This window comes from Ursus arctos, unplaced genomic scaffold (assembly GCF_023065955.2).
Source record: "Ursus arctos isolate Adak ecotype North America unplaced genomic scaffold, UrsArc2.0 scaffold_33, whole genome shotgun sequence".
In the NCBI taxonomy this organism is placed as follows: Eukaryota; Metazoa; Chordata; class Mammalia; order Carnivora; family Ursidae; genus Ursus; species Ursus arctos.
Window position 1 is genome coordinate 2,517,052 of NW_026623019.1, and position 16,249 is coordinate 2,533,300.

The 16,249-nt window shown below is 59.6% G+C and overlaps 1 protein-coding gene across 1 annotated transcript in view; it reads right to left on the reverse strand.

Annotated features, from left to right (window-relative positions):
• The window catches only part of LOC113270125 (semaphorin-4D), a 105,268-nt gene that overhangs the window by 84,853 nt on the left and 4,166 nt on the right, over positions 1-16,249 (reverse strand). Inside the window, exon 3 of the mRNA XM_026519192.4 lies at positions 697-863. Within this exon, the coding sequence (XP_026374977.3) occupies positions 697-863 (167 nt within the window). The remainder of the gene's footprint in view (positions 1-696; positions 864-16,249) is intronic.

Genomic DNA, 16,249 nt, shown 5'->3' on the forward strand with positions numbered 1-16,249 from the left:
GAGAAGGACCACCACCCAACTGTCTCTTCCATGCGTGCACTGGCAAACCCCCAGTGGATTCAGCTCCCCGCCGCTCACCAGGCGGCTGCAACAGGTGCAGCCCCAGCTAAGGCTACTGAGTCTCCTTGGCTGTTCTAGAATCACGCAGCTAAAACCCTGAAGGAAGCCGAGGCCTGCAGCACTCACCGCCAGGGCCCTGACCTGCCCCACCTGTCTGAGTGCGCGCCTCCGGTCAGGCGCACGGGGGCCGCGGCCTCCGGACCGAAATAGAAGTCCGCGGAGCCCGGCCAGGCCAAAGCGGCCGGAGCCGGCAGGGGCCCAGCCGCCAGGGACACGGCGGGCCTGGTATGAGCGCCGCCCCCGCTTGCAGCCCCGAACGGCTGCGAGCCCTGCGCCCCCGGAGCCACCTGCGCGCCGGGCCAGGAGGCTGCTCGTGAGGGGAGGGGTCCCGAAGGTCCTGGGAGGGGCCCCGGGGCTCCCAGGCGGAGACTCTGGGAGGGTCCAAGCAGGGGACTCCGGGAGGGTCCGGGGGTCCGGAGAGGAGTCAGGGGTCTCCGCGGCGGAGACTCCGGGACGGTCTGGCGGGGTGGAGGCTTCGGGGGGGGGGGCTATTAGGGGCCCGGGGTCTCCGGGAGCGTCCGGCCGCCCCCGCGCACCTGCCGGGCCCGCGCGCTCCCGCCGCCCGCCGGCCCTTACCTGGCGTGGCGCGTCCTGGCCGCGCGTCCCGGCAGTGCCCGGCCCGGCGAGCGCGGGCGCAGGAATGGCGGCGGCGGCGGCGGCGGCAGCAGCGGCAGGCGGGGCGGGGGCCAGAGCCAGCTTGCGCCGGGCTCGGAGGGGCGGCGAGGCCCGGCGGCGCGGGGATGCTGCGGCGCGCGAGGGCGCGGAGGCCGGCGCGGGAGGGAGGGCGCGGGGCGGTGCGCAGGCCCCTCCTCCGCTCCCCGCCTCCCCTTCCCGCCGCCTCCTCCTCCCTGCCCGACTCCCCGTCAGACTCCTCCTCCCCCACGTCTCGTTCCCTCCCCTTTGCCCTCCCCTTTCTTCACCTTCCTCCACTACTCTCTCCCCTCCCGCCTCCCCTCCCTCCCTCTCTCCTCCTCTCCCTGCAGGGCCTCAGAGGCTGCCCCCTGCCTTGGTCAGACCTCTGCTGGGACCAGCACCGGTTCCGATGAAGGGCCCAGTTACCCTCCTTCCTCATCACCTGCTAATGGACCAGCTTGCCCTTTCTGGGAGCCTGGCCTGACCGCTCGCTTTCCAGGCCCCCCAAATCCCCAAAGTCTCCTGCACCCCCAGGCTCTCTCGTCAGCTCTGTTGGGAGTCTGTCCTGCACAAATGTGTAGACAGACCATGTGGGCTCCCAGGATGGTTGCTTCTTTGCTTCTTAGTAAATCTGACTTTGGGCAAGAACATTCCAAATAGACCCCCTGCATTTTCCCAGAGTGAGGTGAGTGGGTACCTCGTCCAGTCTAGGTCTGTCCAAGCCCTTCTGGGCCTCTGTGCCAAGTGTTTGCCAAGTGTTCACTGTCTTCTACACCAACTGGCAAAAAGTTCCCCCGTGTGGCCCCTGGTGACATGTTTGTACTAATGCAGGGCCTGGGGGGCCCTGGGTGCCCTCCCAAGACTGCTCCCTTCGGCCCTGGACGGAGAGGTGACCTTGGGAAGGTGTCTGGCTGGGCCAGCAGGCCTGCTGAGGGATGCTGTCCAGAGAAAGGAACAGAGTTCCCCATGAGCCAGCGGGGATTGTACCCCGTTCAGAAGTCCTCGGGGCTCCCTCTCTGGGCCTGGCCCTCATCGCCTAGGCCACAGCGCCCTCCGAGGGTACCCGGGACTGCTCTCCCGCTGACCATGCTGCTGAGAGCCAGAGTGAGAGTTTAAAAATGAAGACTTCCCTAAATGACCCATAACAGCCCACGAGCCTCAGTCCCCTTCACGGGCCTCTAGCCTTTCCTTGCTGGGGCCCCAGGAGCTGGGCATTAGGACCTGTGAACCCACAAGGGCTGGCAAAGGCTAAGACGGTGAAGGTGAAGCTAGTGCTGAGGGGGCAGGCAGGGGCAAGTGGGGGCTCACCCCCTCTCCCTCTGTGTGCTGCTGGCGGGGTCATGACCTGGACTCTCAGAGGCTCCAGTTCCTCTTGACTTCCATGCTTCCAAGAGGACCTTGGGGGCGCCATCCCCCTTGCCCAAGGTGAGGATAGGGTGGCCGGGCTCCGAGCATGGCTGGGCATTGACAAGAGAATGGCGGGTAGCTCCCCAGCGCTGTGTGCTGCCCGTTCGGTGCTGGTGACTGTACAGGAAAGTGGGGAGACGTCCTTCCCAAGCTCCTTCTGGTCGGAGGAGCCATGAATCTAGGTCCCCACCCCATTGGGATTAAAACCTGGTGCGAAGAGATTAGGGCAGGGCTGTTTTCACAGCATCCCATGCCCTGGAGCAGGGACCCACTCTCAGGATCCAGAATTGTGAGCATTGCAGAGGTGGGCGGGATGCCCCCCCTGTATTCCTGACTCATTGGACACCTCTGGAACACGATGCCCTTGCTTGGTGCCCAAGGACATCCACCAGCAGTCCCTGGGAGGGTGGTCGACACATCAGGAGACGTCAGCCTGAAAAATGGTTGTGTGTGGAGCATAAGATGGTGGAATCCAAATATTTGCAAAACTGTCCGGGAAGAAGGATTACCCTGTGGGGTTATGAAGGGCAGAAGGAGGACAGATGGGTGGAAATTAGGTTGGAGAGTAGATTTCCGCTCCCTGTGAGCGCTTTCTGGCAGACCCGCTGCCTGAGGAGCCGCCGCCCCTGGAGGAGCGTGTCCTTCAGAGCCAGTGTCTAGACAGGTCCTGGGGCCACCGCGGGAGCTTGCTGGAGGGGCCTGCTTCGGGTGACCTCAGGAGCCTCTCCCGCTGCTAGACTTGTCTGCTGCACTCCATCCCACTCCTCTGAGGGGCAGAGGGCGGCCCACGAGCCAGAGACTGGTTAGCACCCTGACCTGGAGCCTCAGGGCCTTACACCTGAAGCCTGTCCGGCCTGTTTCCTCATTTGTGCACGTACAGGGAAAGGCGGATTCAGGGAGAGTGCCGCTCGCTTCCCTCCACCCAGCCCCTGGAGCGGCCCCGCCCCGGTCACACCAAGTGACCCATTTCGTCTTTTTGTTCTTGTCGCCAGTTTCCAAACACGGACATGAGAGCAGTCAGATGAGCCCGGGCTCAGGGTGGCCATCTTGCGTCACCTCTGACCCACCTCCGGCCGCCCCAGGGCTGATCGGACACACACCAGCAACAGCTCACCCACCAGTCTGTCCTGGAGCTTCTCCAGAAATGTGACGTGATTGGATTCACAGGTCACGCGTCATGCGGAGTGTCTCCGACGCCGTGCTGGAGTGGGCGAGCACCGTGATCGCATGGGTGATGTTAAATCCACCATGCGGGGAGGCTCCGTGTGGCCGCTCAGGCGCCACGGGCTCTGCTCGGCTTCCACCCTCGCCGGCGTGGGCATGAGGACAGACGCCCACTCCTCTCTACCTCTGTGCTTACCCGGGGCAGCAGCCATGCATGCAGTTGGCCGGGAGCAGCTGTAAGACGGCCACACGGGGAGTGTTTGAGCAGGGAAGGAGGTGTTTTCTAGAAGAGCTGGTGGATCGCAGGGCGTTCACCTGGCTCCAGCAGGTGCAGCCCCAGCCCGGACCTGAGCACGTGGAATGTCAGGCAAAGGCAAGCAGCAGCCCCTGCAGAAATAGGCCCTCGGGGGCCGAGGCAATGTCTGGGGAGCCTGTGCCGCTGCCAGTTCTAGGCAAATGTCTTTTGAAAGTGACCACAAAGTGCATGACTGCCACCCCATCTCTCACTGTCCGTCCTCCACCCCAGACTAGGCCCACCTCCCGGCAGCCCCCTGGAATGAGGGGTCCTCGGGGATCTCCCCCGGGCACGTCATCATCAGAGCACCCTCTTCAGCTGGAGAGGAAGAGCCCTCCTGGGACCACACCGGATGGAAGGGCTCTTTTCTAGAAGGCTGCATTCGGCAGCAGGGTATAAATGCAGGCCTTGCTGAGCCATCACCATTGTTCCCAGCGCCCCACAGTATTTTAGCTGTCAGACCACTAAGTACAAACTCCTTCTGGTGAAGGAGTATAATCTAGCCTTCATGCTCTTTCCCAAGTCCCCAGGCTCCCATCCTGGTTGATCAGGCCTTCCTGTGTCATGCACACACAGGGTAAACCTTCAGAGAGCAGGGCTGGCAGAAGCCGCCCAGCACTCCCCCAGCTGGAACCAGGGGAGAGTGGAAGTCGGGGACAGCGGAACAGACCACTGGCGTGCTGCCCTAGCTGACCATTAGCTTCCCCAGAGCTGGCGTCCTCAGCTGACCTGCACCGGCAATGCCTTCCCGGCCCCCAACGGACGCCTACCTCCCCATCTGCAGAGCCGCGACACTTCCCTTGGCCCGTGCCTCCTGGCAAGGCTTATCAGGCATAACTTACCACCCAGACTGGGCCCCGCATCGTTTCTCCAACTGGACCCACGCGCCCGGGGCAGGCAGAGTGCCCCTCCCTGGGCCTCGTCACCTTGTGCACCTGTCACCACAGCCTGCTCCAGGGGCCACGACCCTTGTTTCCTGGTGTGCTCCTTTTCGGTCTTATCTTCGTTTTGAGCTTCTAGAGCTTAGTGACCTGTATTAACCTCTTTACAGAATAATGGTTTCAAACGTATAAAATAAAATGCAGGATTAGGAAGCAAGCCTGTTATACTGAACTCGGGTGATCAGAATCGGTTAAACTGTGATCCATTTGCTCCTTTGTTGACATGTTGAGTAACACCCTGGAGCAGCGGGTCTGATAACCAGCAATTTGCAAGCGGAACAACCTGCCCGGTTTTAAGACGCAGGTGCATCTGTGATTCCTGCCAGGGGGCAGGTCACACGCCCTGCTGACACTTGAAGGAAAGGCCGAATTTCAGGTAGAGGCTAGTGGGGGGGTGAAAAGGTTGCTCCTTTCCCCATCCATTCCTTCTGATGGGCCCTCCAAAGTCTCCCCAGATTACCAACGACTATTTTAAAGTGCATCCCTGGACCTCAGGTCCCCAGCACTTAGCACAATGCTTACATAAAATTGCTCCCAAACGTGTTTATTTTATTATTAATGGAAGGGATGGGACTCAGTTGCAAGTGATGGAAGTTCAGCTACAATCTTGGCTCACTTACCTCTAGAGGGGCTGCAGGTACAGCTAGATCCAGGGGCTGGTCTTCCTCCGCTCCTGTCTCTGATCGCCTCCGGTTTCACTCTCCTGCCACAATCCACAAGAACAATAAAGACTCTTTCTCGCCCTACTGAGAGTCTCATGGAAGGACTTGGGTGGGGTCTCACCCAACCCATGAACTTTTAACCCTGAACAGGCTGGGGAGGGACCACCGACCGGTCAGACCTGGGCCACCTGCCTATGCCTGTGGCGGGGTGTGGTCCCTCCTGTCGCAGAGCCTTGGGGCTGGGTGGGAGCAGCGCGCTCTGGAGCAGATGGTCCTGAGTAGACAGGACCAGCGTGAGTCCCGCTGCGTTAGAGCCAGAGGGCAAATGTGTAATCACAGTGCATTCCTTTGAAGGCACGGTTTTGTGCTGTAATAAGGAGACCTAAAATACAACAGCTTAACCAAGGTAGCCATCTATTTACTTCTTGTAGAACACTGCCAGAGGTAGACAGGCAGACCGTGGCCAGCGTCACCTTCTTCCACCTGCAGGGAGGAAGGCCATGCTCGCAGACTCAGTGGGGCAGCATACAGCAGCTGTCCCACAGCGCTGACCAGAACTTGGTCCGCTGGGAGCTGCAGGAACGCTCGGGCATGTGGTCGCTAGCCGAGCAACGGTGCCCAGCTACCCATGAGTGCATCGAGGAAGGGGGAACGAGACACGAGGGCACTGTTAGGAACACGCGCCAGCGTGATAGCATCACCCTAGATGTACGTGCACAGCGACTGGCCCACTGGACTCGTACAGTGGACGATACCCCGCGGGGGCGAGCACGTGGGGCAGCTGGTGGGAGCGCGCACGGAGCAGCTGTGTTGGAATTACGTTTAGCAGCACCGATAGAGGTAGCCGGGCATACGCTCTGGAACCGGGCCTTCCCTCTCCTGGGGGTAGACGCAGCAAAGTCGGGGCCACGTTCACCAGGAGACGGGTGCTGGAATGCCCGTAGCAGCTCCAGCGGCACCTCAGATCAAGAACCCTCCCGGGGCACGACGGCACAGACGCAAGGGCATCCCGGCGCAGTCACCCAGCGGGAGGGGGATGAATGAAGACAGCACAGGCCCGCTGATGACAATGGCCTACCCGTGACCATCCAGTTCTGGGAGAAGGTTCCATGGAGAAGCCTGGATGAACGCCGGCACTCTCCAAAGTCTGGAACTGCTAGCAGAAACAAAGTATTTCGGAGTCGGGCCACTGTCTGGGCGCGGTGAGACCGCAGCCTCGCCTCCTGCCTGGCCCGGCCTGCTTCCCTCGGGGCCAGGACCCCTGCATGAGCTCTAGCCCTCCCCGCTCGCTTGCAAAGCACTTGGCTGGTGTTTGACTCCACAGAGCCAAAGTCATTTTGAAAGACAGTATGTTTGCAAAGATGGAATTTCCACCAAAATTAAGGTGTTTTTCTATTGTGGAGGCGAAATACGAGAGTAAAGCGGACAAGCGGAAGGAGAGTCTAGGGGAAGCCTTCCTTCCAACAGGAAGCCTGTGCGTGGCGCACAGATCTCGTCCGCACGGGCTTTAGGGGGATCACACAGCCGCTTGACCAGCAAACAAAGCGGGAACGGCCAGCCCTCCGTCCCCCCACCCTCCAGGACGTGCAATCCCAGCACGTTGGTGCCTTCTTTTCCGGGCCCTGCTTCCCCTCAGACAAGCACGTAAATACCCACGAACCCTTTACAAGCTCTGGTCTCAATTTCTGTCTCCCCGTCTGTTACTTATTTTAAAAAGTGGGACTGTCAGATTTAAACTCTACCCTGCAATTCCCCCTTTGGCCTGTGCACCCAGCTCTGCTTCATTCCTCCCCAAATTCTGTGCACAAGGGGAAAAAACGGTTCAATCCAACGACGCTGAGGGTACACTTAACAATACTCCTCACCCTGCCTCCCATTCCAAGCTCAGGAGAAGCCCCTTCTCGGAGCCAGGCCTGCCCAGCAGGAGGCGCTCTGTTTCCTGGTTCATCAGCCGTAGACGGGACCTGAGGGTGTCTCTGCACCAGACAGGACTTAGCACCCAGCTGCCCATGTCTCTGGCCCCCGCGACAGTTTAGGGAGTATGCATGCTGTTTGTCCAATGCTGGGCTCATGGGGTGCTTCTCCCCTCGCTCCTGGCGGTTTCCCTGAGTGAGATTAGAAACAAGCATCCTTCGACATCCTGTCCTCCGCTCCTACCCGTTCACCTTCTCTTTACCCTGTCCACCTGCCAGGGGGTCACTTGTGCCTCCGTGACGTTTTCAGGTTGGCGTCTATAAAAGCAGCACATGGGAAGAGCATGTATGTGGTCACTGGTCTGCAGTCATCATGCTTGCAGAGTGGGTGACGGACAGAACCATCCCGGGGACGGGAATGGCATCTGCGCCATGGACGGGGCTGCAGAGAGATGTCCCCAGGCCAGGGCACAGGTGGGCTCTGCTGCTGCCCCTCACCCACGCCTCCAGCGGAGCCCCGTTCGTGGTTGCCCTGAAGCTTTGCTGTGCTTCCCCTGTGTCTCCTGCACTCTCTAATGCCCTTCCTCCAGAGCCCATGCCTCCACCCAGCAGAGGTTTTCTCTCCGTCCAGTTTGAGGCCATTCCTTACTGTGAGCCTGTTTCTTCCCGGAGAGATGCTTCCTCCCGCCTGGCTTCTGGTCAGGCAGCCCTGGGCCGCCGTCTGACGTCCTGTCCCCAGACTGCCTCTGCCCGGCTTGATCCCTGTTCCGTGGACCCACGTCTTGCCCATCCTAGCTGACTCCCTAGTTTTGGGGGAGCACCCCACACCCAGGGGACCCCAAGGCCCTGTGAGGTGTGCTCAGGGTGGAATTGGGGTGGACACTTGCTGGAGGCGCAGTGACAGTCGTCCGGTTCCCCACTGGGACTGGTCAGGGTGGTGTCTCCGGCCCTGGTTCTAGGAGGTCTCGGGACAGGTGCTGGGTCAGGGGGCTCTCCTCACGCTTTTCTCTCCAGGCAGACCTCATGGTTCACCCCTCTCCTGAGCTCCTCTCCCTGACGCCCCTCCTTCTGTGGCTGCTGCCCGCAGACACCGTTCTCCCAGTCGCCTGCCCTCTCCCGCGTTCTCCTCGAACTCCTCTGCCCCTTGTCATTCTGGGGACCTAAGGCTTCACTCCAAGGGCCCCTTCTTGCCTTTCATTGTATCTGGTGTTAGTGTCACAGACACACTCTCCTCTCTTTTCTCCGAGGGTCTTCATTTCCCCTTTGGAGGATTTTTTTAATTCTATGTGATTTTCTTCACCTCCTCCGCATTCCTTCGCTCCCGGGTGACTTACTCTTGCCGCAGTAAGCATGCCCTGGCGACCACCCTGGGCTCACGCTGAGCAGCGGGCGTGAGCTTGGACGTCCTGACTGGTGGCCGGGAACCCGCAGTGGGGCGCTTGGGCAGGGGCCGGCCACGCCTCTGTGTCTTTTCTCTGTGGCTGTGCATTTGCCTGGGGACAGAGGTGGGGGACAGAGGCGGGGGTCAAATTTGGGGGGTCAGCCTGCCTCCCGCAGGCTGGGTGGGAAGCACACCCTGTCCCCTCCAGGCCCCTGCCCTCCCCTGTTCTTGGGGTCTCTGAAGACAGGGAGGGCATGTGGTTCCTACACTTGACCCAGTTCCCCAGCCGGCCCCCTCGCCGGCCCCACGAACCCACCAGAGCAAAGTGACCACCTGGAGAGTTTAAATTCATTTTCGTAGGAATACGTCTGTGTATTTTCTCGGTTTCTGTATGTTCTTATTTGGACATAATGTGGATGGTCTCGTGTCTGTTGTGTTTACAGTTCAGTAAATTAAACGTACCCAATACTACTTAGTGACCCAAGGTATTTGCCTGCCAGGTGAAGCTGGGGCTTTGCTTATGGGGCCGCTACCCTCCATCATTCTTTACAAACGGGTCTCGGCTCCAAGTTCCTACGAGTCCAGAGACGCGTTACCCCTCTCCATGCCTTGGTCACACGCTGCCCTGGGCACCTCTCAGCTCCGTCCAGATTCGGGACCCGCGAGCACCCAAACCAGGGTTTTCCTGAGAGTCTGCAAGGGTTCAGGGGGCCTGAGCGTTCGTACATGAGCGTTAGAGGACAGCCACCTAAATGCAGAAGCGTAATGACAGCAAAAAACACCGCTTCCACCGAGCACACGCAGGCCCCACACGCTGGAGTCAACTCTGTGTGCAAATATTTGGATTTTACCACTAAGTATTTAAAACATGCAAAAAGTATTGCAGGAGGACACAGCCAATACCCACCTGCAGGACGAAGGCTGCCAGTGAGGCGAAGCCCCCCTCCCCCCAGGGAGCCCCTGCCAGGCCCCCTCTCTCCCCCAAGGTCTCGGGGCCGGGGTCTGTCTCCTGTGCTGCTCTGTGATCGGAGCTGAGGGTCCGTGCGCCCCGAGGAGCGCTTGCATTCTTGGACAGGCTCTGAACTTTGTGGGAATGGTTCACATGTGCAGCTCAGGGGCTTTTGGGGGACGTTAGTGGGACCAGGGTGTGGAAGGTGGCAAGGTGCCCTTCATGGGGTTCGAGCCTCTTTGACCGTCAGCGAGCCTTGCCGTTTGCAGACGGCCTTTTCTGGCTGAACACGGCCTCTCTCATTATTGCCCATCACATTCTATCTCTCCACGTCACGCCAAAATCAGGTGGTGATTTTTCCCCATCTGTTGCCACAATCTGTTCAAACTGTCACATTCCAAGAGCGCTCGGGAAACTGTATAGCCCAGAACAGGAAATGAACGCACTCCCGCCACACTTCCTATGGACCACGGGGTTTTGGGCCTTGGTGCCGTGTTGGGATGCTTGGCATCTAGCGCCACGTTCAGCAACATCGCTGTTTTCCTGATGCCTGTGGTGAGTGACACGGACGCGACCGGAGAGACTCAGGCAGGATGCCACCCTGCAACCTCAAAATAGTCTCCCCTCTAATAGAAAAATGTTTAGCAAAGAAGCTTCTCATCCAAACCCTCTCCCTCTTTTTCAAACACAAATACTTTTAGCAAACACTTCATAGGCTGCAAGTGTCACCCAGCTGAACCTGGAGGCACAAAAGCGGTGCAGGACAGAGAGGCGTCTGTGCTGGGGTCTGACCCTCTCTCTGTAGGGAGGCAGGTTTCTGCTGGGTCTGAGAAGCATCTGGGGTGATGGGTGTTCTAGGAACGCCAGAAGAGGGACAGGCTGGACAGAGGGACGTGAGGACCCCCCTCCTTCCGTCTGTTTTGCATTCGAGGCTTCTCTCCTCTCCTAGGAGCCCGTGTGGACGAGGGAAAGTGCCTGGGTTCTGCAGGGGACTTCATGCATGTCTACCATGAACTCACCCCCGTTCCTTCTTGGAATCAGGTAACTAAGAGGCTTTGGCCTTTTCGGGGATGGAAGAGAGAACAAAGTAAGGCAACAAGGGGTAGGACCCCCTGGAAAAAGACCAAGGAGGACTGCCAGTCTGCCTCGGGGGGGACAGGAGGCCCCAGCGGGACCTGTCTCCCAGGAGCCCTGGATTTGGGAAGCACAGCCCTGGGGGCCCAGCCTTGCTCAGGAATCGATCCTCCTGGGAGGTCCCTACTGAAATGCACGCTTGTTATCTGGGGCCTGGTTTCCAGACTCGTGTACACACGCGTGTCAGGGCATCCCAGCCTCTGAGACAGCCGAGAGGCTCTGTGGGCAGTCCCGTGGCCCGGCGGGTGGAGCCTGTGGCCTGGCCCCAGGACAGCCCCGCGGCACAGCGGCTTCTCCGGCATTTATCTGTCCTGCTCAGCATCTTGCCCTCTGCACGTTTTTAGACACTCAGAACACGTGTCCCATTTACCTGGTGGATTGGGGTGATTCCAGGTCTTGGCTCTTACAGTAAAGCTGCTCTGAATATTCTTTTTTTTTTTTTTTTAAGATTTATTTATTTATTTGAGAGAGGGAGAGAGAGAGCGAGCGTGTACACAAGCAGGGGGAGGGTCAGAGAGAGAGGGAAAAGCGGACTCCCCACTGAGCAGGGAACCCAGTGTGAGACTCGATCCCAGGACCCCTGGATCGCGACCTGAGCCGAAGGCAGACGCTTCACCGACTGAGCCACCCAGGCGCCCCTGCTCTGAAAATTCTTATATGAGGCTTTGGCGGGGGGAAGGTACGTATTTTCATTTGTCCTGGTTGATAGGCCAGACAAGGGCTTCCCTCCAGGGAAGAGGCCGATGCTTCTCGGCTGGCCCGAGTTCTGACACACACGTCCACGCATGGCGTCCGCTGCCGGGTCCCAGCCAGGTCTGTCCCTGCTGGGGCTGAAGCCCGAGGGGCTGCTCCTGGCATTTCCCAAATGTATTCGGTCAGAGAAGAGTTCACAATTCCCGTGGAGGAAGCGCGGGAGCCTGGGAAACCCTGCTGACGTCTGGGTCGCGTCTGAGTTCTGTGCAGGGCTCTGACCCAGATTTGCTGGAAGTCCCATGGGCAGGCTGACCCCTACCTTGGGGAGCTTTCTCGAGGCTGTGCCCTTCTCCTGGGCAGGGGTGTCCACACACAGGAGCTGCTTCTGCCGGCCTCGGCGTGCGGGTAGCAGGCACGTCACTGTGCTGAGAGCTCCCGGAGGAACCCACGGCCTCCACGGACATGAAACTGGAGGCCGAAGGGAAGCCAAGCAGACACAGACTCAGTGCGTCACAGTGTTGAGCAGCTCTGGACACCAATGCTACTCGCTCTCAGCTATCAGCGACCTTGCAGCTGGTGGGTTCCCTGCCAGGGCCCCTGCAGCCGCGGCTGGCCCCGCCTGTATGCGCCTGGCCTCGCCTTACCTGCTGGGGAGGGTCCGCGAGGCCATCGAGGCCCCAGCAGGACTCTGCTGGGGGCGGCTGGGAAGGAACTCCTTGGATCACTTCTGTTTCAAAGAGAAAGTGTGGGATGCGGGGCTCACGTGATGTGACCACTGGCTTTGCTGCTCATGTATTCGTGCTCTCCTCCTCGAATCCAAACAGAATCGAGATTTCACCTTACTTAGGGGCTCCAAACATAGACCCTGCCTGATATCTGGGACCCTCACCACCCAGCCCAGACTCGTGGAAGACACGTTCCTTCTCCTCCTCGGTGGTCCTCACTTTTTTTCTCGCCCCAAGAACCCAATTCTGCATTTATATAGCAGGCAGAGAGCCCTTGAGCTCTCAGAGAGAGGGGCCCCACGCCCCTTTGGTCTAAAGTAGCTGCAGCAATGATCCCCCTTTCCTTAACCACTAATAGTTCCAGGGGGTGAACGGGACCCTGTGAGGCAAAAAAATAAAAGATAAAAATCATCTGGAAACTCCACAGGCTTCCCCTGCCCTTTCCTTCCAGTCTGGGATGTTGGTGTCGTGCCGGGAGCTCTGTAGCTATTTTGTAACCAGGAGGCAGCCAGCACGAGGGTTAAAGGCCGTTGTGTTGGGAATGGAAACAGGAGGTCAGGCCACGGCACCTCGGTTTCTTCTGTGACCCCACTAAATGCATTACTGTCAAAGCACCTCCGAGATGGGCTTTCTTGCAGGCCGAACCACTTGTTTGGAAATATCTACAGGATTTCAGCCTGAGTAGGCATTACTTCACACAGACATATTTATTCCTTTCCAGCCAAGCTGAACTGATGTGTTTTTCATCCCTCATCCTGTAAACAGTGTTTGTCAGGAGACGGGGCAGGTGGAGAGGAGCTGCAGGGCGAAACCTCCAGATGGAAGAGGAGGTCGGAAGCTGCCCGCGGGCCCTGAGGATTGCAAGGCCGCGTGTGGGTGGGAGAGGATCTGGTCAGGTGGCTGTGTCCTGGCGCGGGCGGTGGGGCTTTGGGACGGTTGACCTCTTCCTGGGGACCCCACCACTCCCCAGTTGGGCTCCATGGACCATGGGTCTCCTGAGGCTCCCAACCAGGGGGCCACGCGACTGAGTCCGCTTCTCTTGGGACACCTGCTCGGATAGTCTCCACGTGACAAGCTAGATTCTGAGGGCAGCCACAGGAGGGACCACGTGGAGAGACAGAGACAGAGACCAACAGAGAGACACAGACAGAGAGACACACAGAGACAGAGGGACAGAGAAAGATGGAGAGAGAGACAGAGACAGAGAGACAGAGATATACACACACAGAGACACAGGGAGCACCCCCTGCATTGTCCACCTGGCTGTCCAGCTGTCCAGCCCAGCCAGGGCCTGACCTGTGTGTGGCGGGTCATGGAGGCCACGCTCCAGCCTCTGCAGCCCAGGTCTTGGCCACTGCCCCGAGGGGTCCTAGCTGGATCGCTGGGAAGTAAGGTGGCTGCCCTTGCTGACCGGGGGCCTTTGGACCTTGCGTCTCAGGGGGCTGCCAGGGCCGCTGCACAGAGACCTCATCTCGGGCTGTGGGGATTACAGGGGCCTGGCCGAGCCCAGAGAGCAGACCCATTGCCCCTCCTCCACCCTCAGCCTGCCCTCCCAGCATCTAGAAGCTTCTTTGGGGAAGGCAGGGCCTGCGAGAGAGCCAAGGGCAGCTGAGCTTGAACCACTGACTAGACTTCACTGGGGTCACCCACCGCTGCATCCAGACCCCGAAGCGTCCGGATGGAAGAACAGGCATGTACTGTTTGGCACAATTCTGTGCCTGGCAAGGGGGTCCCTGCTGATTTCACCTGGGCCCAGGCATGCCCGGGCTGGGGGTGGGGGTGCCAGGGGCTCCGCATGCGTCGGGAAGTCCTCAGGCTCTCCCCCCAAGGGGTCTTAACTTCCAAGCTTCCCCACGCAGAGGGGGGCTCAGGCAGGGTCACCTGGGCCACCTCCCACCTGGAGGCCTGTCTAGAGTCCAGCACAAGAGGTGTACCTCCTGAGAGCGGACATGCTTGGTGCACTGCGGGCCGATCTCGGGATGGACCGGCTTGGGCGTCCGGCTCCTCCCCGTCCCCCCCATCCCCGCTGAGCAGGCAGGGCTCACAGGCGGCTTGAGTCCCAGGAGGTGAAGGCCCTGCCTCTTCTGTTTACCCACGTCTGCCTGGCTACCTGGACCGTGGGAGCGGGGCATCTTAGGGATAGAAGTGAGCCCTGGAGGCACATATGTCTGGACTCCGCACCTGTGCCCCTGAAACCACCACCCAAGCTCGTTGTTTTAGCTTATTTCTAAAACTTAGAACATTTTAGTAAGAACTGTCTCAATTTAGGGTGTCGGGCGCAGTGACGGGAGCCACAGGCATCAGGGACGTGATGGCTGGAGCCAAGCTCTGACCTGCCTTCTCCCTGCCCGGTTACCACGTGCGTGCGGCGAGCATGCTCAGTACGGGGCTGCCGCTGGTCGCTGTGCCTGCATAGCTGCCGCCGTGGACCCCGCAACTGACGGGTCCCCAGCGCCCTGCCCTCCTGTGCCCGCTCCTACCTGTGAGGGAGATCACTCAGCCTTTCTTTCTCTGGCTCATTTCATTTGCACACTGACCTCCAGGTCTGCCCGGGCCTGTTACAGCTGAGGAATACTCCTCCGGGCACGCATCCCTGCTGGACGACCGGTCCCTGCTGCGCGGTGCTGCCGTGGGCGTCGGGGAGCACAGAGCTCTTGCGGACAGCCATTGCCTTTTCTTCGGGTAAGTACCCAGAACTGGAACCACGGGGTCGCAGGGTAGCTCTCTTTTTAACACTTTGAGGAACCGCCGTCCTGTCTTGCAGAGTGGCCGCCCCAGCTTGCTTTCCCGCCCACCATGCACGAGGGCTCCCCTTTCACTGCGTGCTTGCCAACCAACACCGGTTGTTTTAAAATAATGAGCATTTGAACAGTCTCCACAGTGCCGGCAAAGAGCCAGGATGCACCCAGGGGGCTGGAGAGTCTTTGGGGCTGCGGGGGTCGGGGGCAAAACCAGAATCTCCTGAAATTCGTGGAGTGTGGTGAGGCTCCGTTGGCCACCTACTGTACTGCGCCCGGAACCGCTGGCTTGTAGGAACACTTGGCGGGAAGCTGGGGACGGAGGGATAGCAGGTGCCGTGCGGGGTGGGGGCAGTGCAGGCTGGAAGCAGTTCCCCGCGGCCCGGTCTGCTCCAAGCAGGCGGATCAGCAATGGTTTTCACTGTCTGTCTCATGGGAGTGGTGCCTTCCCAGCCGGTGTGAGCATTTATGGGGAGCGGGGCCATTAAACGTGTGTTTCGGGAGGACTAGCTCCAGGCCCTGAAACTGCAGACACCGTGATTATGAGAAATGATTCATGCCAGCAGCCTTTTTGTCTTCGTGGGCGTTTCCTTTGACCACATGCCCAGCAGTGATTTAGTCCGTGTCATGTCTGACGATACCCCAGACGTCAGAGTCTCAGTGGACATGGTCTCTTCCAAAGGTTTCACCGTTCTTCCATTTCTCGGCTTTCCTTGGCTCACACTTAGCAAGAGAAGGGAGGACGAGGCGCGGAGCCGGGGCACGGCCTAGAGCAGAGGGCAGGGTAGCGGGGACTCTGCCAGCCCAGGCCTGGAGGCCCCACAGCTTCCGAGGGACCCACGGCCCCGGCCACCACTGCCTGGCCTCACTCAGGCAGCAGCCGCGGGACGCAGGCAGGGAGAACGCCGGGATCTGGCTGCTGCAAAAGCTTCCCGCGAATTTCCTGAATGTGTCCCTATGGGGTTACCACTTGACCTTCGCATGAATTTTTACCCAAGAATCATCTTGTCCCCCATCCAGACCATTTCCCCAGGGAGCACATTAGGGAAAACAAGCCGGAAGTTCCACTCATGGGCTTTTCCCCTGGAACAACTTCCTCACTGGGAGGTGGTGCCCAGGGTCTGTCTCCGCAGCTGCGCTGGGTCTCCCCGAGATAGAGCGCACGGCCTCGTCTCTTCCCTCCAACTGCAGCGCCTTATAGTCAGGTCTCCAGGGGCCCCAAACCGACTGGGTTTAGCCACTCGACGCTGACAGCATCGAAAGGCAGAGAGACAGTGGAGGTGAGACAAGAAAGTAATTTAGTTCAGTGAGGGCGATGTGGGGAAGACAGCAGGCCCCCATCTCCCAGACTATTTCCCCAGTGCTGCAAAGACAGGAAAATGTGGGACGGAGGTCGGCGGGTGGTGCAGGGGGGCAGTGCAGGTCAGGCTGATCATGGGCGGGGTCTTGCTGGCTCAGGGCAGTCCTTGCTGCATGAGTGGGAGGGTCACTTCC